At 42.8% G+C, this 27,530-nt stretch overlaps 1 protein-coding gene and 1 long non-coding RNA gene across 3 annotated transcripts in view; one reads left to right on the top strand and one right to left on the bottom strand.

Moving 5' to 3' along the window:
- ITPK1 (inositol-tetrakisphosphate 1-kinase) overlaps positions 1 to 21,960 on the bottom strand; it is a 142,849-nt gene extending 120,889 nt beyond the window's left edge. The window contains exons 1-2 of one of the 2 annotated variants that reach the window (XM_071557635.1): positions 21,876 to 21,960; positions 21,414 to 21,592 (exon numbers count right to left, since the gene is read on the bottom strand). In XM_071557635.1, coding sequence (XP_071413736.1) covers positions 21,414 to 21,508 — 95 coding nt within the window. In that variant the 5' untranslated portion in view covers positions 21,509 to 21,592; positions 21,876 to 21,960. Of the gene's footprint in view, positions 1 to 21,413; positions 21,593 to 21,755; positions 21,787 to 21,875 lie in introns of those variants that run through there. The other variant, XM_071557636.1, reaches the window with a different exon arrangement.
- Positions 21,161 to 25,347, top strand: LOC139672902 (uncharacterized). Its single transcript, XR_011698006.1, has 3 exons — positions 21,161 to 21,189; positions 23,628 to 23,698; positions 24,547 to 25,347. It is a non-coding gene; the product is annotated as an uncharacterized lncRNA (long non-coding RNA).
- The last annotated feature ends 2,183 nt before the right edge of the window (positions 25,348 to 27,530 follow it).

The raw sequence follows: 27,530 nt of genomic DNA, 5'->3' as shown, positions 1-27,530 counted from the left end.
CGCAAGATCCTGGAAATTAAATAAAATGTCTGCAACATGCAATATTTGAGCATGGTCCTACTTACAAGAAAAAATATCTAAATGGAGAGAGAGCAAGTTTTTGTTTTGGTTTTTGTTACAAAGCATACAGAATAATTCTAATAGACAATATGAACATGGGGGTGGAGATGAAAAATAGTAAATTTTAAAAAAACAACACACACACCCTAGGCAAAAAAAAGGTGAGGTATGAAAACAGAGGTTTCCATTATATCTTTGGGTAGGGTTCCAGTTTGCGAAGAAAATCCAACACATGGAACAAGGTACTTCTGCCAACCTCTTAATATTAAGGCAATATAGCTCATGAAGATTCACAGAAATACACCAAAAGCTTTGGGCAGGGATTGTATTGGGCAGGCACAGGATTTGTAAGCATAGGGTCAGCCAAGGTCAGAAAACTTGAAGCTGGGACAGAGAGTAGTCAGTGAGACAAAGTCACCACCATTTACCAAAGTTTTTGCACCTAAAAAGGGCAAAACAGTATCTTCAAGAAATTTCCATCCTTGCTGGGGCAAGTTCCCCATCCTGGTGGCTGGACCACTTCAGAGAAGCACATCTATGAGTGTGTTACAAATATATCTATTTTATCTGTGTAACATTACACAGACTTACATGGCTGTTAGAGAAAAACTACAGTTCTCCCCATTTCTTCCAGCCCACTGACTTAGTAGCATTTGCACAGGTCTGCCAGAACACCCATTTTCTTATCTGCTTCAGTGGATTGTTTACAGAGAAGGAAGAGGAAAAAACCCAATTCTTTGCTAAATAATAAAATTGCTGTCTGTTTTTTATCCAAGCTGTTAGACAAAACCTACATCCCTCTGTAAGGTAAAGTGAATGACAAAGACAGAAGTTCAACACAAATCCTGTTTGCTTGCTATAAATTTAGAGCATCCCATCTCTTTGAACCAGTAATTTTTTTCTGATTAGCCTCAGACTTTCTGCAGGCATCACTTTTGCTCAAGAGGTCCCCTTTAGAGCTGTCCCTTGGCCAACACCCTTGGCCTTGATGTCTCCCACACACCCAACCTTCCATGGCACATCTTGCTACTCCTCTCACACACACAGACACAAGGGTACACACACACAGGGCCCTCCAACTAATCCCACCCTTGTTTTTTTTCTTAGCCCAGACAGCAGCTGTTACACCCATCGTTTCCATCAGTGACTGAGCACATGCGTTTTAAGATGACAACCTTCCCAAATTTGGCCAGGGCATGAAGGAGCTGATACACAACCCCCAAAATGATGTTACATTTTCTAACCAGACTACACCCTAGCCCAGGTTTGGATCTCCTGGGAGGTCTCTGCAACACTGCATAACTGAGAGATCCAGACAACTCCTTGGGCCTCCTCGGATTTTCGAGAAGTTGCCTCCATAAGCTAAATCACACCACTGTACCAGAGCTCTGCTACTCATATCCTCATCCTCCCTCTCAGAAAAAGAGCCTAAGCCCAATAGTTCAGCTGCGTCTTTTACATTTGCTTCCCTTTATGGGCTTATCTAGATTCTCTGGCACCTGCCCCTCCCCATTACAACATTGGTGTGATCGCAAGTTGCTGATGAGTTTAAAAGATAACCTAAATTCCTCTTAAAGGAAAAAAGAAAAGCTAAATTTCTAATCTACCGAATTACCATTGTCCTTATCATCACTAAGGAGGCGGACATATGAACAGCTGATGCAGCTTTTGAGCGGGAGCTGGTGAGGCAGGCACAGTACCAGGTAGTTGTTTTCCTCTGGATCATATTTGTCCAGCTCCACCCTGAAACTCACTCTTCAATCCCAATAATTGGCAGTAACTAATTAGGAAGGAAACATGAAAGGAGTTTATTAAATGTTGATTACATGTTTGATTACACATGATCACAGAACGAATATCTCTCGGACAAGAGTACTCATTTTCTCTTGTTCATTTCTTTTGTTTGCAGACATAAGAGATAAGCACTGTGGAGATGCTGCTGTACCACACACTGGGATTTCAAGCCTGTAGGTGACTGCAGAACACAAGGTAGGGAGAAGCTGATGATTCCTCTGCTGTTTGAGGCTGCCTTCCACTTTGCTCATGGGATGCACACTGCACACTCCCCAAGTTCTCTCTTTAGGGCTTTCACATTTGACAGAGGAGCAGCTCAAAGACACTGCCACAGTTACATCACAGGTTAATTCAAGATACAATCAGCATAATGGAAAGGCACCTGTTACAACTTTTAAATTGCTGCAATTCCAAAAAATTGTGCAAGAAATTGAAGAATTGTTATACATAAGAAAAAATCTGAATTAAACAACAGCTCCAAATGATGTTGAAAATTCTGAATGACTGAGATCCTTGAACTGTATCTACTGAGTAATGTGACTTTTCTTCATCCCATTTGTTGTCACTCGTCAAGTAAGTTAATGAAAATGTTATACTATTAAAATTTGCAAACATACACATTTACCTCTCAATCTCTTAATAAATAAAAAATATTTGTTCAGAATATTTGCATGAATTCTTGTTTGTGAAGGCAAAAGAAAATCCTTGAACAACTGTCTGCTTTTACACTCCACTAGCCCATCTATCTGCAATGGCAGAATTTCTTATCCCAAGAAGTCTTTTTCCCTGGCATGTTTTCACAGCTCTCTGCACATCAGATCCCCGCAGTCAGCCGTGTTTCACAGCAAAGGAGGCTGCTCCACACCCAGCTTTACGTAACCCCCTAGCACACAGTTGCTCGGCCTTGCTGACTTCACTCTTGCACTGGGTGGGTATTATCTGCCTGCAGGAACTTACAGGGTTTCATGCTCGGTCAGCACACAGTTCAAGGTGCCAAACACACAGGCACCACCTTAAGGGCAGAAGCTAACCCAATTTAGCAAAAACACTCCTCTTCAAAATCATCCCAGTTGACCATAGTAATAAAGTTGTGATGGTTATAAAATGATAATCAAAACCTTGCAAAAGTTGCACTTGAAGAGACCACAAACCATCATTTTATCTGGATTACTCTCTTACATCTCAAAGAAATACTACATCACCCCTAACTATTTTCTCTACTTCCCAGATAGAAGTAAAAAATTGTGATGTTAGTAATTATTTTGCAAGAATAATCTGAACATCCTCCATCTGAATCCCAGCACCACCATCCACATTGTGCAAAAGAAGGCTTCCCTCAGTCCAGCCTGCATGTCTCCATATCACTGCCCCAAGGCAGACACCAGCCCAAGCATCTATCCCAGAGGCAGCTCCCAGACCTGAAATGCTGCAGCCCAGCCAGCACACTGTGCTCAGCACCACTAACAGCAGCCCACCAGTGACAGTGCAACAGCATCACAGTCAGCCTTGGCTGTGCCCAGGACAGTCTCTGCAGGCCTGGCTTCAAGAGAAGACCAGTTCCACTGTAAAGTACTAAAGTGAAATTTTTTTGAAGTAACTAAATGCACTGGCCTGCATATTGGTCAGACATAATACTTACAGTTCTAATACTAATTTCTGATGGTGTTTACAACAGCAGCCAAGTGCCCCAGGGCACTTCTGAACCACAGATCCTGTTTAAAGAGACACACTACAACTTCATTTATATCCCTGTCTGACTTCAGCATGTTCAGTCAGAAGTGACACTGGAAGGGTAAGAGAGCATTTCATTATGATTTTATTCCACTGTTTTCACATTGTGGTAGTCTCCTTAGAAAAACCCAAGCAAGGTCATGCCTAGACCTTTTTCTGAAGACTTTCACTAGTGAAGATTCTTTACTCACACCAGTAGCTTAAAAAAAACCCCAACAAACAATAAAAAACCTACAGATAAACAATTACCAAAATAAAAGAAAAAATGTAAATCTGCATTTTTGGCCATTTAAGGCTATAAACTGAAAAAGATTTAATAAGTTCTCATGTGAAAACAAAAGTTTAATATTGTTAAAAGTAGGAATAGCTCTTTTTCAAGTAGTTGTCTGTAAACTATGTCACTATAACTAAGGCCCTAACCCATAAAGTCTTGCATCCTACCTTACAGTAAACTGCTTATAGATGATTCTACAGATAACTTGTGTGCTAAACTTGTCATTAAACTTCTCTCTCTGCTCATACAAGAGAACTAGAGATAACAACGTCAGAGAGCAAGTTTCTTTTAATTTCTTTCTCAAAGTTTACCACTGCCTTGGCACTAGGCTTGCTCAAGATTTATTATCTAATGTCTCTACCCACCTACAGGCATACAGTTCTTGTGCTGCAATTTAAAGGCACCAAGCCAAATATCACTGGTCTTGTAACTTTCTAGTAGTGTGAGTAGGCAGGGCATGCTTATGCTGTCGAGTACCAAACACCTCCACTGATAATGAACATGCTTAGAGAACAGAGGTGACAGAAGCTGTGGATGAAGCTTGCCATTACAGACACTTCACACACACAGCAGAAGCTTGTATTTATTCCATAAAACCAGACAAAAAGGTTTTTTAAAGAGCTAAAGTTAGAAAGCGGTTTTTCAGTGGAGAGGTTTTCCCTGAATTGGGGTTTAAAACTGCAGCCTTTGAGAAAGACATACTGAGTCCCATCAATGCCTCAGTCAGGCCACATTTCAGGGACAGGAGGACAGCACTATGACCTCTGTCTCTCATGCTGTCCCTCAGTTTTACAGCTGATGCTCTTCACCTTCTCACCCACTTCCCTGCTTTCTCCCTTGGAACACCAAGGCTTCCACTACCTGCATCACACAGGCTCAGGCTCAACAGTTATCCCAGCCTCTTCTGCATCTCACTCCAAAGGGCCATCTATCCTATACTCCTTTTGTATTGTCATAAAAAAAACATAGAGAAGTGTGAGAGAGAGAGCAGAAAAGCAGTCACCAAAAAATCAACAGCATGGAAAATCTATGCGACACTGCCAATCTGAGCACAAAATATGAACAAACATAGTAAGGATCTCCTAAACATATTGTTTGGGAAGTCAGGAGCAGTACACAAGTAATCCAGAAAGTCATGGTAAAAGTAAGTCTCTCTCACACAAGGACAACTCAATAACATGAACTTCCTGCAGAAGGAATAGGAACAGTACCCCAAGCTTAAGTACATGCACAGCTCTTGCCTTGGATCAGGAAGGGTGCTTACAACAGCTCAGAGTGTCACACATCAGGAAGCCCACTCTGATCACCATATCCATTTTCTTTCCTAAATGTAGCTCACAACTGTTCATTTGAAAAGCAATCAGGAGAGAAGGTACAGGGCCTTGTAGTCTAGAAAACTTTCATTCTGGTTTGGGCATTCTATTCTTTCCCGTGAGACCACTCCTTGAAACCTTCACATACACAGAGATTAACTGACCACACAGTTCTGCAGACATGCTGTTTTCAGTGCTGTGGATGGCACAACTCATATAAACAGAGTTCACCTTCAAATACTGAGCTTCTGCTCACAAAGTAACTGCCTGCCTTGTTTTCATGGGGGAATGTTTAGATTTTACACTGCCCCACTTTCACTGCTAGGATGTGATCTGACCGGTGTTTCGGAGCTATATCCTCGATATAAACGAAGACCAGAACACTGCTGTGTGGCTTGCTGATCACTGGGAAGATAAACCATGTTTTTAACTCAAACATCATTTCAGAAAACACATCAAATGATCCTGTATTTCAGAAAATAACTATGCAGTTCTAACATCTCCTAGGAGATCCAAGCCTCAATTAGAGGAGAAAAAATAGTTTCTAGGTACAATAGCGAACAGCAGCTTCTTTTAGAAAAGCAGCCTGCAGACCATACCTGAACTTTTAATTTTTAAATAAGCATGACAAAACCAAGCTGTTACTCACTTCTGATACAACCCTCAGCCAGCCAATCATCTGAGTCTTTCAGATATTTAATACAAGGAAAATGGGGCAGAATAAACACAAAAGAGTACAGACTTCCTGAAGAGCTGGTCCAGTAAACAATCTGCAGATGTGAAAGAAAATGAATCACTTCTGAGAATTTTTTTTCCAGATCACAGCTAGATGGGCAAGTTATACAGCACCCTCACAGATAAACTGCTATAAAAATAAAAGACTCCTGCTTTGGGGGATTCTTTTTTCCCCAAAGTTCCTGTGTTAGATAATCCTCTCCATTAGCCGGTTTAGATTCATGCTCAAATTTATTTGTAGCTTCCAGAGTTTTCATTTTCCTGTGTTTCATCAGGTTTTGTGTGCACTTGGAAAACAGCAAACACTTGCTCTATGCAGAGGGTCACAGGAGCTTTCCTGGAACTCAGGCACCCCCAAAAGAAGTAGAGAAAAATGTAAGCAAGAAAACAACCCCTATCACTATCACTGTCCCTTCTGCACTGGATTGGTACACAGCCTCCTGGCTACTTCTCTTTTCAAACCAGAGCTTCATTTTCACCACGATTTAAAATTACCAAGTTAGGAAGGCCAGTGCAAGAAGATGAAATCTTAGCTCAGCAAAAACTGAGTCATTACTTACTCTGGATATGATGAACTGAAAACATTCATTAGCTGAAGAGGTCTGAAGGAGAACAGCAGCTGAGAGAGCTCAGCAACTGGGTCTGATGAACCTTCTATTAGAGAAATGACCAATAAGAAGCAGACAAATTTTAACAACTTGAATTTTGAACCACGTGTTGGAATAGCTAAATGCAAATTAAGAGCTGCTGACAAGTAACAAGATAAAGTAATAAACACATCAGCTCTGCTTTGAGACCTATGAGCTGTGCACAGTCAGTTCAGCCACTCAACAGCACTCTCACAGGTTTGCATTATTTCAGCATCTGACAGGCAGAAAAAGTATATTGGGAAATTCACTAATTTACTTAAGTTACAGTGAAGCCCACTACTGAGCCAAAAGGCAACCCTATCTTGGCTGCCAGGCCTTTTCCTGATTCAAGGGTCTTTTCTCTATTCTCTCTTGGATAGGAGAGCATTTCTTGACTTGGAAACTCCCTGTACAACCCCCACATCAGTGAATCCATGGAAGACATCAGGATTTAAACACATTTCAACTGTTTGCAGCTCATCTATATACACCTAAGACTACACTCATATTTCAAAGCTGTCTGGATGGTGTGCTTCAAAAATTCCTCACAGTCAAATTATACTTTTACAGGACAAAAGGAAAGTCAGCCCTCGGGTTTTTTTGGGGACTGGCCTTGCAGAAATGCCTCTGAGTTCCTGTAGGCATCCAACACCAACATCAGACATTTTGAATAAATAATTAAATTTCCTGAAGTGTGGAGAGGAGGGAAAAGGCCAGGGAAGAATTTTCACTTTTAAAGACACACAGAAATGAGAAAAACTTAACCCTTTAATAGTCTTTACTTCACCAAAAGGAGGTCAAGTTTTACTAAAACAGAACCTTCATCCCTGCTCTTACAGAAGGCTCTGACAATTATCCTCTCAAAGCAAAGGGGGTGCTGAAAACAGCCACACACAGACATTACTGTTTCAAAGACCAAAAAATATTAAATCAAAAAACATTCTCCAGCACAAACCTTCCTTTACTGTAATATTAGCAGCACTGCTAAGCTGCTCCATTCTGCCTGGATCAGCCCCAAACAACTGGCAATCTACTTCAATTTAATGGGAGAGTGAACCAGGAGATTTCACACAGACCTGTATATTTTCCAGAAACAAACATTTTGTGTTTCAGGTTACACTACCAGCAGCAAGTGTGCTAAAAATCTGTTCTTACAGGGAGCTTTCTCACCCACATATCAGTTGACATTAGAAAAGGTGACAGCAGCACTAACAGGAAACTCAAATACTATGCTTGGTCCTACAAAAACAAATTTGAAATTATTCCACCAGATACTTCCCTGGGCTGAGTAGGCATTTAGAGCACTTTCAATGGCATCAGCGTTGCATATTTTAATTACTACATACCACATTTTTTATTCTTGGCCATCAATTGTTGTTATCAAGCCATGACATCTTTTAAGTGCCTGCTCTCAGTAACTATGGTACAACACGGCAAGAACAAACCAGTGAAAGAAATCCATGTGGTGATCCCACGTTTGCCACCAAATCTGTGCCACTGGGAACAAAACCAATTTCCATTCCTGTCTCCCAGGCTTTCCATTAAATAAAAAAAAATATCTGAACACCAGGTATATCCAGTTCCCAAGGAATTCAACTACAGAGATTCTCAGCAGCTTCAGAGCTGGATTAGGCAAAAATGTGCAAACACGCACAGCTCTCACCAAGGTCATGGAAACTCAGAACCTTAAAAAGCAGGAGCTTTTGAGAATCTCAGCCTAATTCATATGCAAGGTTACTATTTTAGGAATAAGCACTTGTACAAAGAGCTTGGCAGCCCCCATATCATTAGTCTGTGGAACAAGATTTAGAGATCTTGATGTTACACATCAGAAAACAGCTTTGCTCCAGAAGAAATCTGTGGTAAAGCTGTCTTAGAATAAATTACTTTGTTTCCAAAGTCTTTGCCCAAGCTCCAAATGAAGCATTTTAATTGAAGTCTTCTAATGCAGTCAGTGCAATTTGGGGTGGAGGGCAGGGAAGAAACATGATTTTCCACAGTCCACTGGTACCAAAGCTGACAAGGAAAGTGACTTTAAAAACACACATTAGCTGTAGTAAATGTTCTAGCCATATTCTGTGGTTTCAGAAACACATTTTCCTGTTTGAACAAACTCCCCTATCTTGTTCTACAGAACTTTTTAAAATGACAAACAGGAGAAACTAGAAACAAGGGGAAAATCAGAGAAGTTAATATGTTAACAGCCACAGCATGTCAGACTGAAGGTCCAACCTACTCTGCCTCTGGCTGTTCTTTCTGTTCTATAGTCAAAGACACATAAAAGCATCCCAAAATACTGTTAGTGATTCTCTTGAAATCGGAGCTACACTTTCATTGTCACTGCAAAAATAGTAGAGGAAAACCTGCAAAAAGGAATGGGATTAGGCATTACATTTTAATAGATTATTCAACACAAAGGAGAGATCAAATCACAGCACAAAAATATTGTGCTAACCCCCATCCAAACAATACCCATTGTGAGCAAAGATGTAGCGCTTTGCTGATCAGGAAACTGCTGAACACAGGAGCACAAAAATGAGAAATTACTTTTTCTAGAAAAGCTGGAAGTTGGCACAGCACACCTGAAAGTGACAGTTTGCTGTAACCACAATTTTATGCTACGCACTTGAGCTTATTCTACTTACAGAAAAAAGATAAAACTCCTCAGTGACCCTGTGCCCTTTTCATTCAACCACTTCTGACTCCCCACAGCATCACTGTGGGCTCCAATCCCAGTTGACTCAGCTGAACATTAAAACACAGCAGCTGACCAGCATTGATCAAGTAAATTCTGCTCTCCAGAGACTTCTCAAGAAGACACGATCTATATAATAAAGATCCATGTGGTTTTATTACAATACCCAGAACCAATGATTACTTGTTTACATACTTCAAGGAAAAGATAGCCAAAGGAGGCTTTAAATTACTTTTAGACCAGACAATAGTAAGATCCACTGTTTGTCCTGAAAAAAAGCAAGTTCTGATACACAAGAATGCTCTACCTTGAGGTGCAATGCTATTTGAAAACAGACAATCCATCACTAGTGAGCAACAAGTGTGATGAAGATCAATGCCCCATACCATACATAAACAAGTAAAGCTACAGTCACATTGCACTAACAGACGAGTCAGAAGGGAAACCAGCTAGAAAGTTCTTGAAACAAAGCCCCAAACAACAGCAACTTAAACTTGGGGATGCTCTTGACCAAAGATTTCTAACCCTATAGAATTGTGGGAAGAAACAAAAACCAAAACCAAACAAATGCAAACCACCAAAATTCAAACCACAAATTCTCCCAGATGCTCGGAACTGAGGGCCTAAAGTAGCATTAGAAAGAAAAAGAAAACAGAGTTTCAACTCCCCATCTAGCAGCAAGACTGTACTTTCTATTCTAAGAGTGCTGAACTCCTGGTTCTATAAAGGCAACAAAAATGTCCAAAAAGACCTAATCTTCAAAATTCTCTGCAACCTGAATAAAGCCCCTGGACTTGGATCTATTCCTTCAGACAGAAGGAAAGGTTACACCGAAATGTCAAGCCACAAAGTCAAAATTAACCCCATCTAGTGCTTTTTCACCAGCAAATAGATCTCTTTTCCTCCTATAGCCCCAGCTTCCACTTGCAATCCATGCAACCAGAACAACTAAAGGCATAGCACAAATCATTTTTCTCCACAGATTAAACGAGCTTTAAAAGGTGGCAGTTTTGAAAAGAAAAGATTCTACTGAGGGACAAAGGGTGCTGTTCAATTCTATCATCACATACTTTTTCCACAGCGTGCAGTGCTCCAACCCAATACAACAGCAACAATACTTTCTTTTTACGCTTTCCCCTTTTCTGCTGGATACAGGGTGCAGGTCATCAACTAAAAATTTGGGGTTTTTCTACACTACCAGACTTTCATCAAAATAGTAGTCTTGCTTAGTTTCTTTTCATTTTCCTCCATCTTACACACACTTTTACAAGAGTTTTCCTTCAGTGCTTGAAAACTACCAGACTGACAGCTCCAGTGAATTAAGCTCCCTCTTTGTGGGCAAAACAAGAGCAGCACCACAGGCAACCTCAGAACAAACTCCCTCTATCCTTCTCTTCCCACCCCTCCAAGTAGCAAGTGTATCTGAATGCTGAGCTTCACACACAGCTCTATCATGCCATGGTGCGCTGCACAGAGTTTCTGATAACGTGGTTTATTCAGACTATCTCAGAGGACACTTATGTTAAAACCACACATGCTGGAAACACCATGAGTTGGCACATTATTGCCACGTACCTGTGCCAGGCAGCACAGCAATTCTAAAGCCATGAGGCTGTGCTGAGCACATGCACATCTGTGCTTAAAGACTGAGTGGCAAAGAAAATCCAACAGTGTGAAAGAATGTCGAGTTGAGCAACATAAAGTCATACTCGAGACTACAGAAAGGCCATGTTAATTCAAAAATTAACAGGAAGACCAGAAAAACTCTGTGTGCTCAATACCAGTCCAAAAGGCAGGTGCAGATCTTACTCAAAAATACTTTTGGCATAAATGCTAGAGAGACAGGCCGTCTCTTACTATTGCAGTGTTAATACAATGCTTCACTTTTTGAGTGTTCCTCTGCTATGTTCCCACTTAACCTGGTCAGGCAGCAAATGTGGATCTGGACACTCCTTTCTTCACTTAGAAGGGCTTTATAGCTTCCACAAAACCCTCCACTGTTGTTTGCAAGTTACAGATGATCAGGTACTAGATGAAACCAGAAGATGGCTCCTAAACTGTACCCAGCTTTTAATTCTTTCTCCTTCATCTGTAAGCTTTTTCATTTTTATAAGGAAAGTATTTTCTTTTTGGGGAAGAACTTTTGATCTCTGAATTTCAAGACATCTTGACCGAAATGATTTTTTTTTAATTAGTCAAGAGCTAGGGTGCTTTATATAAAAATAAGTAATATCTCTTCCTTTTCAGTTTTAAAAACCAAGCAAACAAAAAACCTCACAGCACAACAGCAGCAACTTTGTGTTCGCTTAGGCTTTTACTCTCAGAAAAAAACAGAGAATTGCCAACAAGTGCCAATAGCCTTCTTATGTTCCTAGGATGTCAGAAATGAGAGCGAGTTCAGAAATGCGTTACAAGGTTTATGTGGAGCAGATCCACCTGTGGGTATTGAACATGGTACCACAGACACAACTGGTGCCACTGCAGTTTCTAAACAGTGACTGACAGAAGGTAAGAGAGCCTGCCAAGGGGAAGGTGAGCACATTTGCTCTGTGCCTCATACTTTCTCTAAGCATCTGCTCCAACCATCACTGAGGTCCCAGCTGGCTGGAATCAGGTCTGTTTGGCTGCCCTCATGCTCTTCAGCTGGCCTGTTAACCAAACACCTCTGAGGAGTTGGAGCCTCTGCTGTGGAACATGCTGATGGATGTGTATGGCAGTAACCTCACTGCTACCCTCTGCTACCCTCCCACCCTTCCAACAGCAGCAAGGAGAGCCCATTCTGCCTGCACTGGTACCAGCCTCCAGTGACAGCAGGCAGAGGGGCTGGATCCTCAGCCTGTATATTCTCCTAAACTGAGATGAGATTTTGTAATCAAAGGAACAGCATGTCCCTGAACAAAGCAGCATCTACACACAGCTGTATGTCATGCAGATAGAGCTAAAGAACAACAGTTTTCAGTATTTACAATCATTTCTGTGGTTTGTTTTTCAACTGCTAGGAAATAAACACATTTCTCCTTGAGGCACACATATCCAGTCAGTTTAAGTGGTCACTGCTGGACTCACTGAAACATACCACATTGCTGAAGCAGGCGGAGTTTCATAGCCCACCTGTACAAATGATGACACTATTCATCCTCGTATGGAAAGCAGGCTGACAAGATAAGGAATAAGCCTCATCATCACACCAATTACCATTAAAGTAATTTCAGAGTGGCAGGGAGAAAGGACTGCAGCAGTGTCGCTGCTGATGGGGCAGGCGTGGCATTCCATAAGTGAACCTTTATGGTATCATTTCCTTCCAGCACCATTAATCACCCCAGACATCACTTGTACTATCAGCTATTAACCAGTTGTCCCCACCTCAACATGCAGATAACTTTATCAAGGTTAGGCAGCAAGTCATTACTAAGCACTACAACGGGCAGTGCCAAAGGTCTTGTTTCAAGAGAATCCTCTGCATTACTTCCTCCCAGTGCAACAAAACACATCACAGTATTATGTGTACCTCTCCAACAGCATCAGGGAGAAAAGCAAAAAAAGTACAAAGAGTCACCAGCACTTTAAATCACATCATTACAAAAAAGGACACATGTTGCTTGTGGCCAAAACCTTCAACTCAAACCAGGTCTCTTAAAGCACTGATTTTTAGCCCATATGTGCTCCTTGAGGGGGTACTCCTTCAATGTGCATGAATGTTTGTGGTGTGGTCTGATGAGGCAAACATGGGGATTCAGAATGACAGCCAGGAGCATCCCAGATTTATAAGGCAATATTTAGCATTTTGTCATTTGCTACAGACTTGTCTCATTCAATTATTTTTCTTTCTTTGCCAGCGGCACCACGGAGAATTCAGTTTCACAAGGCAGTGCCTCTGGACCCAGAGTGAACATGCAGAACAAATGTGTTACAGAAGGAAAGGACTGAAGAAGATGCCTTGTTGACAAGGAGGAAGAAAAGTCTGTGAAGAGTGTGATGAACAGCAAAAATAAGTCTGTTTTTGAGGAAGAAGAACCAACTTCAGATTCCTTCAAGCAAGCAAACTTGACTCAGCAGTACATGACAAGACACGTAAGTCTTCACTAACTGAGGGGAGAAGATTAAACAGCTTAATGTGAACTGAACCTGTTTCCAAGTTCTGTGCCTGGCTCTGCAAATAACTTTCCAAAAAGTGCCGCTAGATGTGGAAACATGATTTTCTCCACTCTACAGATCAGAGCCTTGAGAGCTCTCAGAGCAACCTCTCAATGAGCACACACCCTGCTGCCTGCATATGCAATAGCCTGGCTGTGGGAAAGAGCAGACTTCTGTTTTGGTTCCCAACTCACAAGAATTACTTGACAGAATTTGTATGATTGGCAATCACATCCCAGTCAAAACAGCCCAAGCACTGCAGCTGGGAGGAAACAGAACTACAAATAAGGGCATTCCTTTCAATGAAAATCAGTCATTTTGAAAGCCGTTCATAAAGCACATGGTTTTCCTTCAAAAATAGTTTCTCTCTGCAGACAGAGAGAATACGAGGCAGCATTTTTAGTATTTGGACAGTATGGAAGTATCAGCAGTTTCCTCCGTGATCATATAAAGCACATAACTCCTTCCGAGAAGAGTTAAATTCCACCAGTACAAAACAAACCATTGTTTCAAGGACTGAACACTGAAATAAAAATTTACAAAAAGGAAGATAACCAGACAAGAGAGGGTTTGTTCCACAACACGACGGCAGAGATGTGCCCATCCCAGGTGCTGATCTATTATCACGCTTATTTTAGTGTGTTCCACATGCACTGCTTCCTTCTTTCCTTGGAACATGTTCAAGAATGTCATCTCACCAAAAAGTGTCAATTGTTGACATGAATAGCACATTATCCAGCCAGTATCAGGAGATACACTGTCGACTGGTGATGCCCAGGTGCAGCACATTAAGGCAGAAGAAACAACTTTCTGTCATCTCTGACACCCATCTCAGTCTGAGCCTATGTATTCAAAAAAGCTGCACAAATTCAGTGTGTGCCTAGACTTCCCAAGTCACGACTCTTGAATTAGTGAAGGAACTTCAAGCTACTTAATGCACACAAAGAACAGTTTCTCAGGCACCTACTACACTATTACAGATTGGATGAAACCAGGGACACCACTGACCTCAGGAGAGGTGAACATCTCTGCCTTGAAACAGGACGACAGGCCCGTATCATTCCCACCATGTTTGTCTGAATTGGTTGTAGAATTCTCAAGCAACAAGTTGCACTGCCTATCTTAGACAATCACATTATCTTTTTCACCTATTTATCATCCCTCCTTCTTGGCACAACTGAAGGCCACTACTTTGGCCACTACTTTTTCTTCTACCTACAACAGAACTGGGCAATATGCTTGGTGGGGGTGAGAATGCTTGTGTTGTGGGGTTTTTTCCCACAAGCTTTTTACAGTGTCTGAAGATCCATCTCCAGCCTCTTATGTCGAACAGCACAGTACAATACACTGTATTTACAAAATGTCCAATCCTTCTCACTGCTCTCTTTTGGGCACTTCCCAGCTGATCCGCCTAATTCCTTGAAATGCCATGCCCCAGACCACAGGCAGTAGGTGAGGCTATTGCAGCAGCAGCCTTATCAGTGCTGTGCAGAATGGGGACATTCCCTCATGCGCCTTGCAGGCTGTTCCAACTTCCACACCCCAGGATGACATTCATTTGGGGGTTTCAGGGGCTTTTTTTGGGCAACATTGTCAATCTGTATTCAGTCTGTGATCTGAAAAAAGAATGCAGATCTTTCTCTGAAGAGCTGCCACCTGACCAGGCTTGTTATTGTTCCTTGCTGCATATCAGTTCCAACAGGTTGTGGTAAAGGGATGTTCCATAAGGAGGATGCAAACTTCCTGAACCTGAGGTAAATGATTGCTAGACCACAAAACAGAGTCACTATGAAAGGGTGATTGTTACTGTCGCTCCTGTTGTCGAGCAGCTGCACTCTGTGTTCCCATGAAATGGTTCTGCCAGCACAACACCGTCAGCTTTTTGTGAGAAGAATGCCTGCCAGTAAGTGTTCCCAGAGATTAAGAAAATGCACACATATCCCGTTCTTCTGGCATGCAAAGTCTTCTCCACATACGACTGGAAGAAGGAGCAGGGACCCAGAAATACAGTGAGCTATTCCTCCATGAAATACATGGCTTTTTGCTACTATCTTCAACACCTTTTCATGGCTAAGTGTAATTTCTACCATTGGGCTAGTTTGTAAGTCTTTGTTACAGAGTTGATGTCAAAGAAACATACCCACCCATCTGGCTCCAGTTACTTCTCATGATATAGTATTTCAGACTAGCACAAGCAACAATGGGAGCTATTGATCAACACACGTACATTTTATTTTTATGGCTTTTAAGCCTGTAAAAACTAACTGGCACAAGCCAGACATTTAACAAAAGTAGTATTTAGGGCTTTTTGTGGGGAATTGGGGTTAAAGAAAATCCCTTGAGTTCTTCCTGGAAAAAATATGTAATATACTTCATGCCTGCTATATAAAGAAACATATTAATTTAATACCCTCAAACCAGCATTATTCTTAAATCTGTCTTAAAACTCATGTTTAGGTTCTTGTGCACAGGCCATGGCACCCAAGAGACAGCAAATAAAGTTTAGAAAAGAAAAAGAGAACCATGCAGATCTACAGCACTGACGACACTGTTTATCATTTTATGGTAGATTTACTAAACAGAGTAGTTTCTCATATATGCTAAAATAAGGCTTAACTATGTATCACAAATGAAATGGGCAGAAGTTGAAGAACCAATTTAACTTAAAGAAAAAAAATTAAACAAGGCCAAGTCACACAGAAATTTAAATTTTGCATACTAATATTTTGGTAGGAAAAAAAAATCATTGGTTGCTATGCTCAGTAGATTAACCTGGTAGCAACTGCACAAAGTATCAAAACAGTTTCATCATAACTCAATGAAAAAAAGCAAAAACGAAACCAACCCACCACAGCGACCTGTCATAGCTAAATGGACTCCAGCACAGGTGACAGGTGTTTCTAAGAGGCATTACATACCCAAACTGCATAAAACGAAGACCTGCTGAACTAATGCAGGTCACAATTCAAGAACATGCTTTCAAGTTTCAAAACAGTCTTCACCACTGCACAGCATGTGGGAATCCAAACTGGACCAAGATGCCTTAGTCTCCCGTGTGTCAGCTGTGAATGCTATCAGTTTGTCATGGATGGTCTCCCAAGGAAAGAAGACGACAAATTGGCTTGCCCACTAAAAATCAAGACAATTGGGCTTTACTCCATTGAGGCGTAACTCAATTAACCCCACACACTTCCACTGTCTTTTGTGGGCAGAATTTGAGTTTTCCCAGAATTTCCATAATGTTATGAGAACCTCTTTCTCCAGATGGTCACTCTGCTTTTATGAAAAAAAACCAAACTCCATAGCACAGTAAAATCCATAAATAATCTGGACATTAGGATGTACAAACACAGTTCTTCTGTCAGTCAAATGCAGGATTTATCATTACGTGAATGACATCTTCAGGCAACTCTTCAACTCCTATCCTGTTTGTTTTCTACATGCCATAAAGAAGAAATTCTGACTCATTATGAATAGAGCTATGCAGAAAAGCTACCACATTACCATGCAAACTTACATGCTGCACATGTGAATGCTTTTGCCCAAAGTAACTGAGAAACAGTTTACCATTCAGAACTGGGTGAAGCGTATTTCACTTCACAGCGTTGTAACTTATTCATGTGGCCATGCTCTTACTGCCTCTCCACAGCTCCCTGAAGAGACCATAGTAACAGCTGACAAGCAAAACAACTACCAAAGAAATGGAGGCTTTTACAGAGCAAAGAGCCATTCGTAAATGGCTGCAGTTCCCTAACTGGTGCCAAACACAACACAACTCATTTTCAGGGTAGATATATGCATTTTTCTGTACTACCACTACCACTCCTCATACGGCATGAACAGGAGTCTTTTTATTCACAATGTCCACAGAGACCTGGCAGCACATCAATGCATATTTTACAAAATGATAATGTAGGCATCCAAGAGTCTTTACCACCATCTGACATCGACACAACATCGCTCTCATCTCTATAATGGAATGTGGCATCTCCATTTCCCTAACCGTGCATTAGTGCTCGTGCACCTGCACAGTGACAGCCATTCCAAGGTCAGTGTGATGAGCAGGGAACTGATTGGATTGAGAGTCTTTGCCAACTGCATAACCACTAAACCCAGCTTGAGACAGAGGATGAGTCCAAGCAGCTAGAGAAAGGAGAAACTGCTCCTTTCAGTAGTAGCAGCACGGGCACATGAGAGCATCAGAACTACAGATTTATATCACAGGCTGCTAAATTCTCAGTTAGGAGTGCCTAGAAACCTTGCCTTACTTTTTAGCAGAGCATAGATGTTCTCTATTTTGCCAGTAGCCAGGAAACTAAAGCTCTGAAACCATGCCATCACCTCGGTGGAGCAGAACACAAAAGCTGACAGGAAAGTCTACTTGAGATGCACAAACCAGACATTTGCACACTGCAGTCCCACAAGGGCCCTACCTGGGGAAATGCAGCCCCTCAGCAGATATGCTGGAATGCAGGTAAGATAAAGCATGGTGTCCTAACAGCTTTACTCAAAAGCAAAGGACAACTTGGCAGTAGCAACTTCTTAATAATGACTAATAAATCTACTGACAATATAAGAAGCCTGCACCACACAAAAGAGCTCAACCCCACTCAAAACTCAACTAGGAATGTCTTCATATCTGCAAGGCTGAGACAGAAACACTCCTCTCTCCACTGAAACTGTACTGAGGCACAGGAAGCAACATGTTCTTGCTCCAACAACAGCTTATGAAGCAGCCTATGAAGAAAGGAGTTGCTGGGCAGAACCAAAAACCACTTTGGGAAGCAGAGACCAGAACTGAGAATGCACCTCATCCCAAAGGAATGCCCCTGCCATGGTGCTTCAAACACAGTAAGGAGGATGACTAACCTGGCACTGTGGAGGGAGTTCACATTCCTCTCTATACACAGTGGTAGGTTCAGCCAGAGGACCACAGTGAGCTTGGCGTATCTTCAGGTTCAGCCTCCCCTGGGAGACACCAGCTGCAGGCTTGAAACCAGCTTCCCACTTGCCAGGCCAAGTGCTCTATCCTCCAAGTCAACTGCTCTCAAGGTACTATTCAGGGATCACTGATCCTCTGCAACAGGCCTGGGAAAACACACTGCCTTTTTGTTCACCACCCTGCTCAGAAGCCTGAAAGAAATGTAGAAGCATTGAGGGCTGCACTCAGCTCTAATTCAACACTTGGGAACCACTGGTCTTGGCTATAAATGTGGAGGTAGATACAAGCACAGGCACTGCCTTTCATCTCATTGGCTACATCTGGAAGGCAAAGTCAAGGCTGTTACACTCTACAAAGAACATAGCTCAGGTAGGATGTATCTAGTGTGTCACCGTGAGGACCAAACATACAGATGAGCTCAAAGGCCTTTGATACAAGGAAGATTCCCTTGTGGATATAAAGCTTAGGCAAAAGTCCCATGACACTGTGTTCAGGCAGGACAGTTGCCATGCCAGTCACACAGAAAGTTTCAAGATAGATACAAACATGAGGAAAGTATTTAAGGTTCCTGCCTAGTCTCTGTGGAGCAAAAAGCTGAAGGCCGGACTGCCTGTGCCCCAAACCTGCACTTTTAATGCTGGTCCAATCACACTGGCTCATACCTCATTTCAGTTCAGACAATCTAACCTAAAAGCTGGAGCCACTCTTAAGAGTGCAGTCCAGCACTTAGTTTATCTCACAGAGGAGGGTTCAAACAGATTTGAAATGTCTGTCCATGGATGCCAGTGCTTTGCACTAAAAGTGGCTGCCCTGGCAGACAGTAAAGAAATGAAGATCCTTACCCTAACGACATCCCTGATTTAAACCCAGCATGCTTCAGGAGTTCATTAGGAGGCTTCTCTTACTTTCCTGGACTATATAATTGCTTCATTACAAACCCATATAAACAAATCTGAACTTTGCAGTCATCTAGAAAGTATATCCCTAGGCAACAGGCAAATAAATTCCAAGTAACAGTCACCATAAAGTACATAGAGTAGACAGACACAGAGTCCACTCTAACACATGAATCACTGTACAGGAATGAGTACATTTGTCTTGCTTTGTACCATACACAAGATTTCTGGTAAAATGTATGTTGAGCTAGGCACCACTTCTTCTACAGCTAAAAAAAGCTTACAAGCACACAAGTAATCAAGTAGATGCTACGCTTAAAATACACAAAATCTTTGCCTAGAAGAATACAGCATTCTTCCAGTGTCAATGGAAGCTACTGGGAAGAAAAACGGAGCATACAAGATCTTCAGCAGCACAACTTGCTCCTGTGACTGCATTGATCCTTAAACCAAATGTTTAACTCCACTTTCACAGAAATGCTAATAATGCTTTAACAGTACCAAAGCATGTATGAACATACATCTCTGTTCAATGGCTATAAATACTATTACTCAAAGTGAACTTTGCCTGTACAGGATGAGATGGACTAATTTTCACCAAGCAATTAGTAAAGTGTAGCAAGAGACACACTTTGGGGTCAATTTTCACAGCACTATGAGGATCCAAAACTATTAATAAATTTATTCAGTATACAAAGAAATTGTAGATCTATATTATGTAACCCAAGCGTTCGGAATTGCTGAAGGACAGATATGAAGCAGAGCACCTAGACAGAAACAAGGACAACGGAGGGCAAAAAGTCACTTTTGGAGATTCCTAAGCATAACAATGGACAGCACATAATACTAAAAATGGAAAATAAATTACAACAAAGTTTTTAATGGATTTTCTGAGATTCCTTAGTTTCTGGGCATGAAAACTAGCCTACACTAAACGCCAAGGCCCTAAAAATTACATTTTTCTTATGCTTATTAGAGGTCATAATGTATTTTTGAGCGTCACGAAAACTAACCTAAAATCTCTATAGCAATGTCAAAACTTCACATTATTCATCCACAAGTATTTTGTTTGAAGAATCATGTGAAATTTAAAAAGACATTAAACCTTAACTTGTGGCCTTTTCTATACTGTAAAAACTTTGATAAATTTTGGTGAAGTTTGGCAGACAGGATAAAGAATGCGAAGTACAAAAGCTGATGTGAAAGCTTCTGCCACTTTCATGAAACAGTTTTCTGTTTCTTTTGCCTTCTTCATCTTTACAGACAGAAGCAAGTGCTGCCAGCAGAAATTTCACAGGGATAGGTGTTTTTAGCATGACATGCTTTAATAAAGTGCATTTGAAGTCCCATAAAATATATTCTCTAAAGTTTGAAAAGACTTCGAAGAAACGACCACATGGGTTATGCTGCATATATTTCAATTACCAAAAGTGCTCTAATATCCTTGTTACAAACTTACCACTAGAAAGAAATAGGTAAGAAAATACTGTTATTCAGTATCAGAAGCTGTAATGCATGTGTCACAAGACCTTGGACCCATATGGAGTTTAAACTCCCAATTAAATAATAAAATTGTGTAATATACTGCATAAATTATCCTCTAAGCTATTCAGATAAAGTCTAATTACAGCTTATCAAACTAACCTTTACCTCTGAGACTGCACAAAATAGACACAGATACACCACCTTCAGATGTTTCATTCATGTCTCAGGTGAATAAAAGCTTACTCAAGGGTTTGTACACACTAATTTTATGTGTTTTCACATAACATGAAAGAAAGTTACTCTCTGTCGTTTAAATCTTCCTAATAATAATTCGATTCGCAGAGATCCGGGAATACCCGAGCCCCTCGGGAAGCAGCGGGCAGAAATTTACGCGGGCGAGCGGGCGGGCAGTGACGCGGGGCTGTGCCGGGCCCTCGCACGCCCACGGGGACGCTGCACCGCCCCGGATCGGGTTTCCCGGGAGCGATCGGCAGCGCCCAGGTGAGCGGGCGGCAGGCGCGGTGTTCGGCGGGCGCTGCGGTCCCGGTGCCGGTCCCGGCGCCGGTCCCGGCGGGCAGAGCCGGCCCCGCACCGGCACACGCACCGAGCGCGGGGCGCCCGCGGGCAGCGCAGGCCACGGCCGAGCCCCGAGCGGCCCCAGCCCCATTCCGGGGCCGCCGCCTGCCCCGGCGCTTCCCCCGGCGCGGCGAGGGCCGTCTCCTTACCGGCACAGCTCGGCGAAGGCCTGGAAATTCAGCTTCCTGATCTTCTTCTCGCTCAGCCAGTATCCCACCCGCTTCCCCTTCAGGAAGGTCTGCATGGTGCCGCCCCGCGAGCAGGGGAGCAGCCCGGGGCGGCGGGGCAGCGCGGCCGCCGCTCGCACTCGGCGCCTGCCAAGCGACGGCTGCAAGAGAGGCAGAGAAAGGAGAATCAGCGGGTTCCCCGCGGCGGCCGCTGCCCACCGCCCGCCCCGCTGAGCCGCGCCAGGCGCAGCCCCGGCGGACGAGCAGCCCCGGCAGGCCGTGCCCCGCACCGGCGGGCAGCGAGAACCCGCTCCCCGAACCAACCCCGGGGCGCCCAGCGAGGAGACACGCCGCCACCACCACCACCACCGCCGCTGCCGCCGCTGCTGCTGCTGCCGCCGCTGCCCGCCCCGCTGCCCGCCCGCAGCGCCCGCCCGCACGGACCCGCCGCTCAGCTCGCCTCCGTGCCCGCTCGCCGCCGCTTCTGCTGCTGCTGCTGCTGCTGCTGCTGCTACTGCTGCGCGGCCGCGGTGGTGCTGCTGCAGCCGCTCAGCTCCCCATTTGCCCGCTATTCGCAGCCGCCTCCACTTCCTCCTCCTCCTCCGGCCCGTCCCCTCCGCTCTGCTCCCACCTCCAGCGCGGGGCGGGCACCGGGACTCTCCCGCCCGCCGCCGCACCGAGGGCCGCGCCCGCCCGCGGGCACCGCGCCCGCCGCGCCGCCGCCTTAAAGGCACAGCGCCCCTTCCCGGGGCCGGCCCGGGGACCCCGGGGCCGAACCGTGGGTGCGCCGTGTGGTTTTGGTCCAAGGAAGAATAGTTTATGTAGCTACTTACATTTCCTACTGGAGCTACTAGAAACGATTGTTCAGTACATTTTTCACACAAAAAGTGTTTCAAGCAAATAATGAGTTTTCACTGCAAAACCAAGTATCTTCCTTCTTCCAGCATTTGGAAAGTACCGGTAGGGATTAAACAGAAGTTTCAGTAACAGCTATTTCTTATGTAACTTTCTTTTGCAGGAGGCAAAAATGGAGGCAGGCAATGAAAGCGTGTACTCGCATTCTGATTTTTGAGTTGTGCTCTCCTGAATACAGAGGCAGCTGTTCTGTGCTTCATTTCAGAGGAAGAATCTTTCAGTCTGAATTACTATAGTATCTCATAGCACATGCATAATTTCCCCATCTTTGTTCCTCCCCTTGTGAAATGAGCATCATTTTAGCCCGAACATTTTAATCCGTAGCTCTGGGAACAGAAAGCATGACCTTTGCAAAACAATGTCCCTCCCAGCGGGGTTGGCAGTACCTGCAGCCCTGATCTCAGATGGAGATGGTGCTTCCATGATGATGCTTTCTGTGAACCGGGCCCGGAGCCCTCTACAGTGGGAGCTGCGCAGCGAGTTCTGCTGACTCACAGTGCAACAACAAATGCGGTGCAATAACTTCAGCTGAGTATCAGAAAAGTGGTAGAAGCATCCATGGAAAGGGAAGAAGGGTGAAAGCCTTAAGAAATATGAAAAGGGTCATTGACTTAGGCCATTTTGCATTCCTGTCATTATTCACAGGAACAGCGAAGTCACCCTGACCCAAGGGTATATTGGAAAGCAGGCAGAGAATGGAGCCACCTGCAAAAAGCTCATACCAATGGTTTTTGAAAACATATCTCATTGTACTTTTCTCTATGTGTGGTGGCTTTGAGAAACGTATACATTTATTTTTCTTCATCATCTTTTTTGCCACTCTGTTCTAACCTTTATTTTACAGAACAGTTTTTATTTTAAGCATATTCACACCTATGTGCACGGTTCATTAATGTATTTAGAATCAGTAACTGATATCATTATTCCTGCTGCAGAATATTTCACTCATATGTAAACACTTTATGCAAGTATGGCAATTTGGGGAAAATCTGTGATTCAAAAAGGCCCAAATAGTAGACTTTATCAAACTTTATCAAAATTATGTAAGGATTCTGAAGCAATTTTACTTAGGGTTCCTGTTATGAAGTGTTTCATTTTGCCAGTATTAGTGCTTTATTTCAGCTATCATTTCGCTGGACTTACTTTAGACTTTACTAAAATTTGCATCAGTATATTAAGCTCAAAATCTGTATTTCCATCAGAACGGAATATGAATGTATTGAAACATGAGATGATTGAAGACAACTTCCTAAACTACTTTTTTCTGAATTTTTCTTTAAGAAATGCCACAGCTTCAGACCAACCTAAAACACAGCCTGCAGAGACAGAAATATTTATGAACTTATTTCCAGGTATGGGAGAGCAGGTTTTCAGGGGTGTTGAGCATTCTTGTCTCCTGTGGAAATGAAAAACAGCACCATAAAGGAGGAATTTGCTTTGCTCCAAAATAGACAAATTTGAATTACATGTATCAGGATCCAGATTCAACCTTAGGAAGGAGAAGGCTGATAAATGGGTTCATTTTAAACTGCATTTTTTGAACCTTAACCCTTGAACAACTGCAGATCTGAGAAACCTATTTCATCTGGTGTGCCACTGTAGTGCATGTTGCTAAATAAATTACAATGCTCTGTTTACATTGCAGAGCTAGTTCAGGCAATGCCAAACCTGCGACCACACTACACCCCAGGGTAATGTTTACGCAATTCTTGATTTGGAGCAAGTTGACTATTCCTGTGACTTTCTGTGGCCCAGTGCTGAGAGCTGCAACTCATGAGCTGCTTCATGCTAATTAAAGGGGTGAGGGTTGATTAAGATCTTGAGCCCTCCAGCAATCAGAACTATCTTCCTTTTCATCTTAGCTTCAGCTACAGGTCAAAGCAGGTTTCCCTTGTTTAGCTGGAACCCCTCACACCTTGTCTTCTAACCCTTTCAGCAAATACAGGGGCTCAGACAAGGCTGGACACTTGCAATGTATCACAAGTTAGTGAAACTCCATGGAAGTTAATTTTAGGAAAAGATGAGGCATCTCCACTTAATGAGTTATTTAAATATTTTTTCTCAGTGAATGATTTTTTTCAGCTCCCGGCAGAAGTCATGATAGGATCTTTTGCAATGAGTGGAAAGAAAGTGGCAATGTGATTTTCACTGTCTGCAGTTTAAGCTTTTTACAATTTTTTTTTATTTTTTATTATTACAGGACAGATGTTACTCTACTGTGGATGGGCAGGAGGAAAGGCTGAGCCTTCCATAGCAGGACAGGTCTGCTCTTTCTTCAGTCAGTCAAACCGCCAAGTGAGATCATTGCTAACATGGCACTGATGGAATGAGGCTGCAGGTGGGATGGAGCGCAAGAAAAACCCTGCACGTGTAGCTTCTTGGCTTTGAGAGAGAGACTCAAAGAATAGTCCTAGTGCTGCACAGCATCTGGAACTTGTCATCTTGAGTGAGGCAGCTCGAGAGAAGTGCATGAGAAGCATGGTGGACTACCATTTCCTCAGGTCTCCGTTCTATCTACAGCAAATTCATCACTGCAAGATTCATTAAAAGGCCAGATAGGACTTCTCTTCCAAGTGATCTCTTAGAGGATGCGTGTGAGTGAAACCGGGCTTCTACAATTTATGGTTGGTTTTCACCTAACTTCTGGCAAAACATATTGTAACCTCAGCTATTGTCTGGAAACTTTTCTGAATGTGGTCTGGGCCAGCAGCTTTTAAATGATAAATCAGTGAAGGTTAGTACTGGGGGTGAAAGCTCATTTCTGATGTCTGAGTTCAAGCATATCATGACTAACCCTGGCAAGGGCCACTGCAGGGGACCGGTCTTGGAGGCTCCCAGGAGAGAGCCCCTCTAGCACTGCTCTGAAGGACCCACTGTCCACGGAGACAGCACAGGACAGGCCTTTTCAGCTGAAAATCCGACTGTCGTTGTACAGTCAGCTCAAGGAGCTGTCGCTGTTTAGAAATGCTGTTCCTCCAAAAACTGCCACTTGTTCTCACCTTCTGCCGCACCTTCCTTCACAACAGCCCAGGTGGCTGCATGTCAGCAGGATGGGGAGCCAGGAACTGAGCTAGACTAAAACAAAGTTGACAACAGTATTTTAGTCTTAACCCGAACAAATTCCTTAGTCTACATCACCATCCTTCTTCCTAACCCTTTATAGTGGCACAAGGCAGTGAAGAGACTGGAAGAAGGAAGCCAGGTAGAGAAAGCACCAAGCTGCCTCTTTTGGTGGCAAACCCACTTCACAGCAGCAGCAGGGATGGAGAAGGCATGGTTCACCCATGGGACTACTCCCTCACTCACCTGACAAGCTGTATAATTTATGCTTCAGTATTTTGATTTTATAAAGAAAAGAAAAATTAGTGAGCACTGGCTGATTCATCAGTATTTCTGAGATCTTTTAGAGAACAGGAGAAAGAATTCAGCCAGAGGGGTTCAAAAACCTTCCAAAAGAAGGTAACAATAATGTCTCATAGATGACCAGCCCTGTGTGGACCAATGCAGGACTGTTCAAGGATTCCTGAGCTCTCACCAGCCCCAGTGGGAAACTGTTTAGATTGCTGCCTGTTACACTGGGAGCACAGCAAGCTCTTCTGTTCCAGTCATGAAAATGGATAACTATGGGGTTTTTGAAACTGCAAGGAAACCACCTTTATGAGAAGGTACATCTTTCTGTACAGCTCAAAATTTTGGCTATCCTGAGCTTTGATGAACATACGTCCTGCAGGATAGTAAGAAAGGGTCTGACTGCCAAGTTTGCTTGCCTGTCATGTAGCACTTTGGGGACAGACTCCATATCAGCTCATAAGCCAAGGAAAGCATTTCATCAGTGAACAAAGAATTTAAAGCCACAAAAAACCCATGTGACCAAGATGCAAAAGATGGCAAAGTCCTGTACTGGTACAATTATGTCAGTAGGAGCAGATTTTTTACACTGAATTACTTTTGCTAGTCAAAACCCAAGTGTGGACACAGACAGCACTACATCTCTGTAGCTCTCTTCCCTTCTACTATGGCAGTAAGCTACATCAAAATAATGCTCCCACAAGCTCATTACAGACACATACACATAGAGAGCTTTAGTTCAGTGATTGCTTCAGTGCAGTTAAAATGATTCAAACTTTGTGTGCAAGGAAATCCTGAAAGATTGCTCTGGGAAGAACTTGGGGGACCTCACATTTCATTAGGTTTGGATTGAGACTTGGATAAGGATTAGGCTGCACTGAGGTTTGCTCTACCTACAGTTTCATGCTAACAGTTACTCTGGTTATAGAGGTTTGGGGCTTTCTAATCAGGTAGTTTGAAGTACCTATAATAATTCTGGGAGCTTCCAGCAAAATGAGCCATCTTTCCACAAAAAAAAAAAAGGCATATATTTTGCATTGCTATATTTTTTAACGTTGTAACTAGTTTTAAAATTATGAATGTAAATAAGACCAACATGGACATAAAACTCTTACATATAAAGTTCTATAAAGTGACCTGGACATATACGAATCTTATGACTACTAACCCATATTTTGCTGACTTACATCTATTTGATGTCTTACATCTAAGAACATATTGTTCCAGATGACCTAAAGAACACATCCTCATCCCAGTGGTCCTCCACATCCATGAGTTGTTTATGGCTACAGTGAACCTTTTAAACTGCTAAAACTGAGAAAACAGGAAAGATAGAAGTCCGGTGTGGGACACACCATCACTTGCACTTTCTTCTCATGCTTATGGCTCCAACCTTTTCCTGTTTTGTTTGAATGCTTCCTTAAGAGTTCCCTAACAGTTCACAGGCCATTGTGCTTGCTGATTCTGCATGGTCCCATTAGGAGACACTGGCTTTTTTGCTGTCTGTGAAGAGCAGCTTTTCAAAAGCTACCACAACTTATACACTTAGAAGTACAAAAAGAATAGATGCAGAAAAGCATTTCCAAAGTTCATGCCAGCACTATTCCAAAGCAGATTAACTGTAGCGTATTAAAGAAAACCAAACCAAACCAAACCAAACCCAAAACAAACAGATAAACCAAACCAAACCAACAAACCCAACCCCAAATCCATCTGACAGTCTCTCCAGCATATGAACATGTTGTAGAAGGACATATTTTTGCCTGTAATGCACTCACAGAGCAAACTCAAGCTTCATCAACAAGGTGTAGAAAAAGGTTTTGAAACAACCTTAAT

Source organism: Pithys albifrons, chromosome 6, assembly GCF_047495875.1.
Source record: "Pithys albifrons albifrons isolate INPA30051 chromosome 6, PitAlb_v1, whole genome shotgun sequence".
NCBI lineage: Eukaryota > Metazoa > Chordata > Aves > Passeriformes > Thamnophilidae > Pithys > Pithys albifrons.
This window is presented reverse-complemented; position numbering and strand designations above follow the sequence as displayed.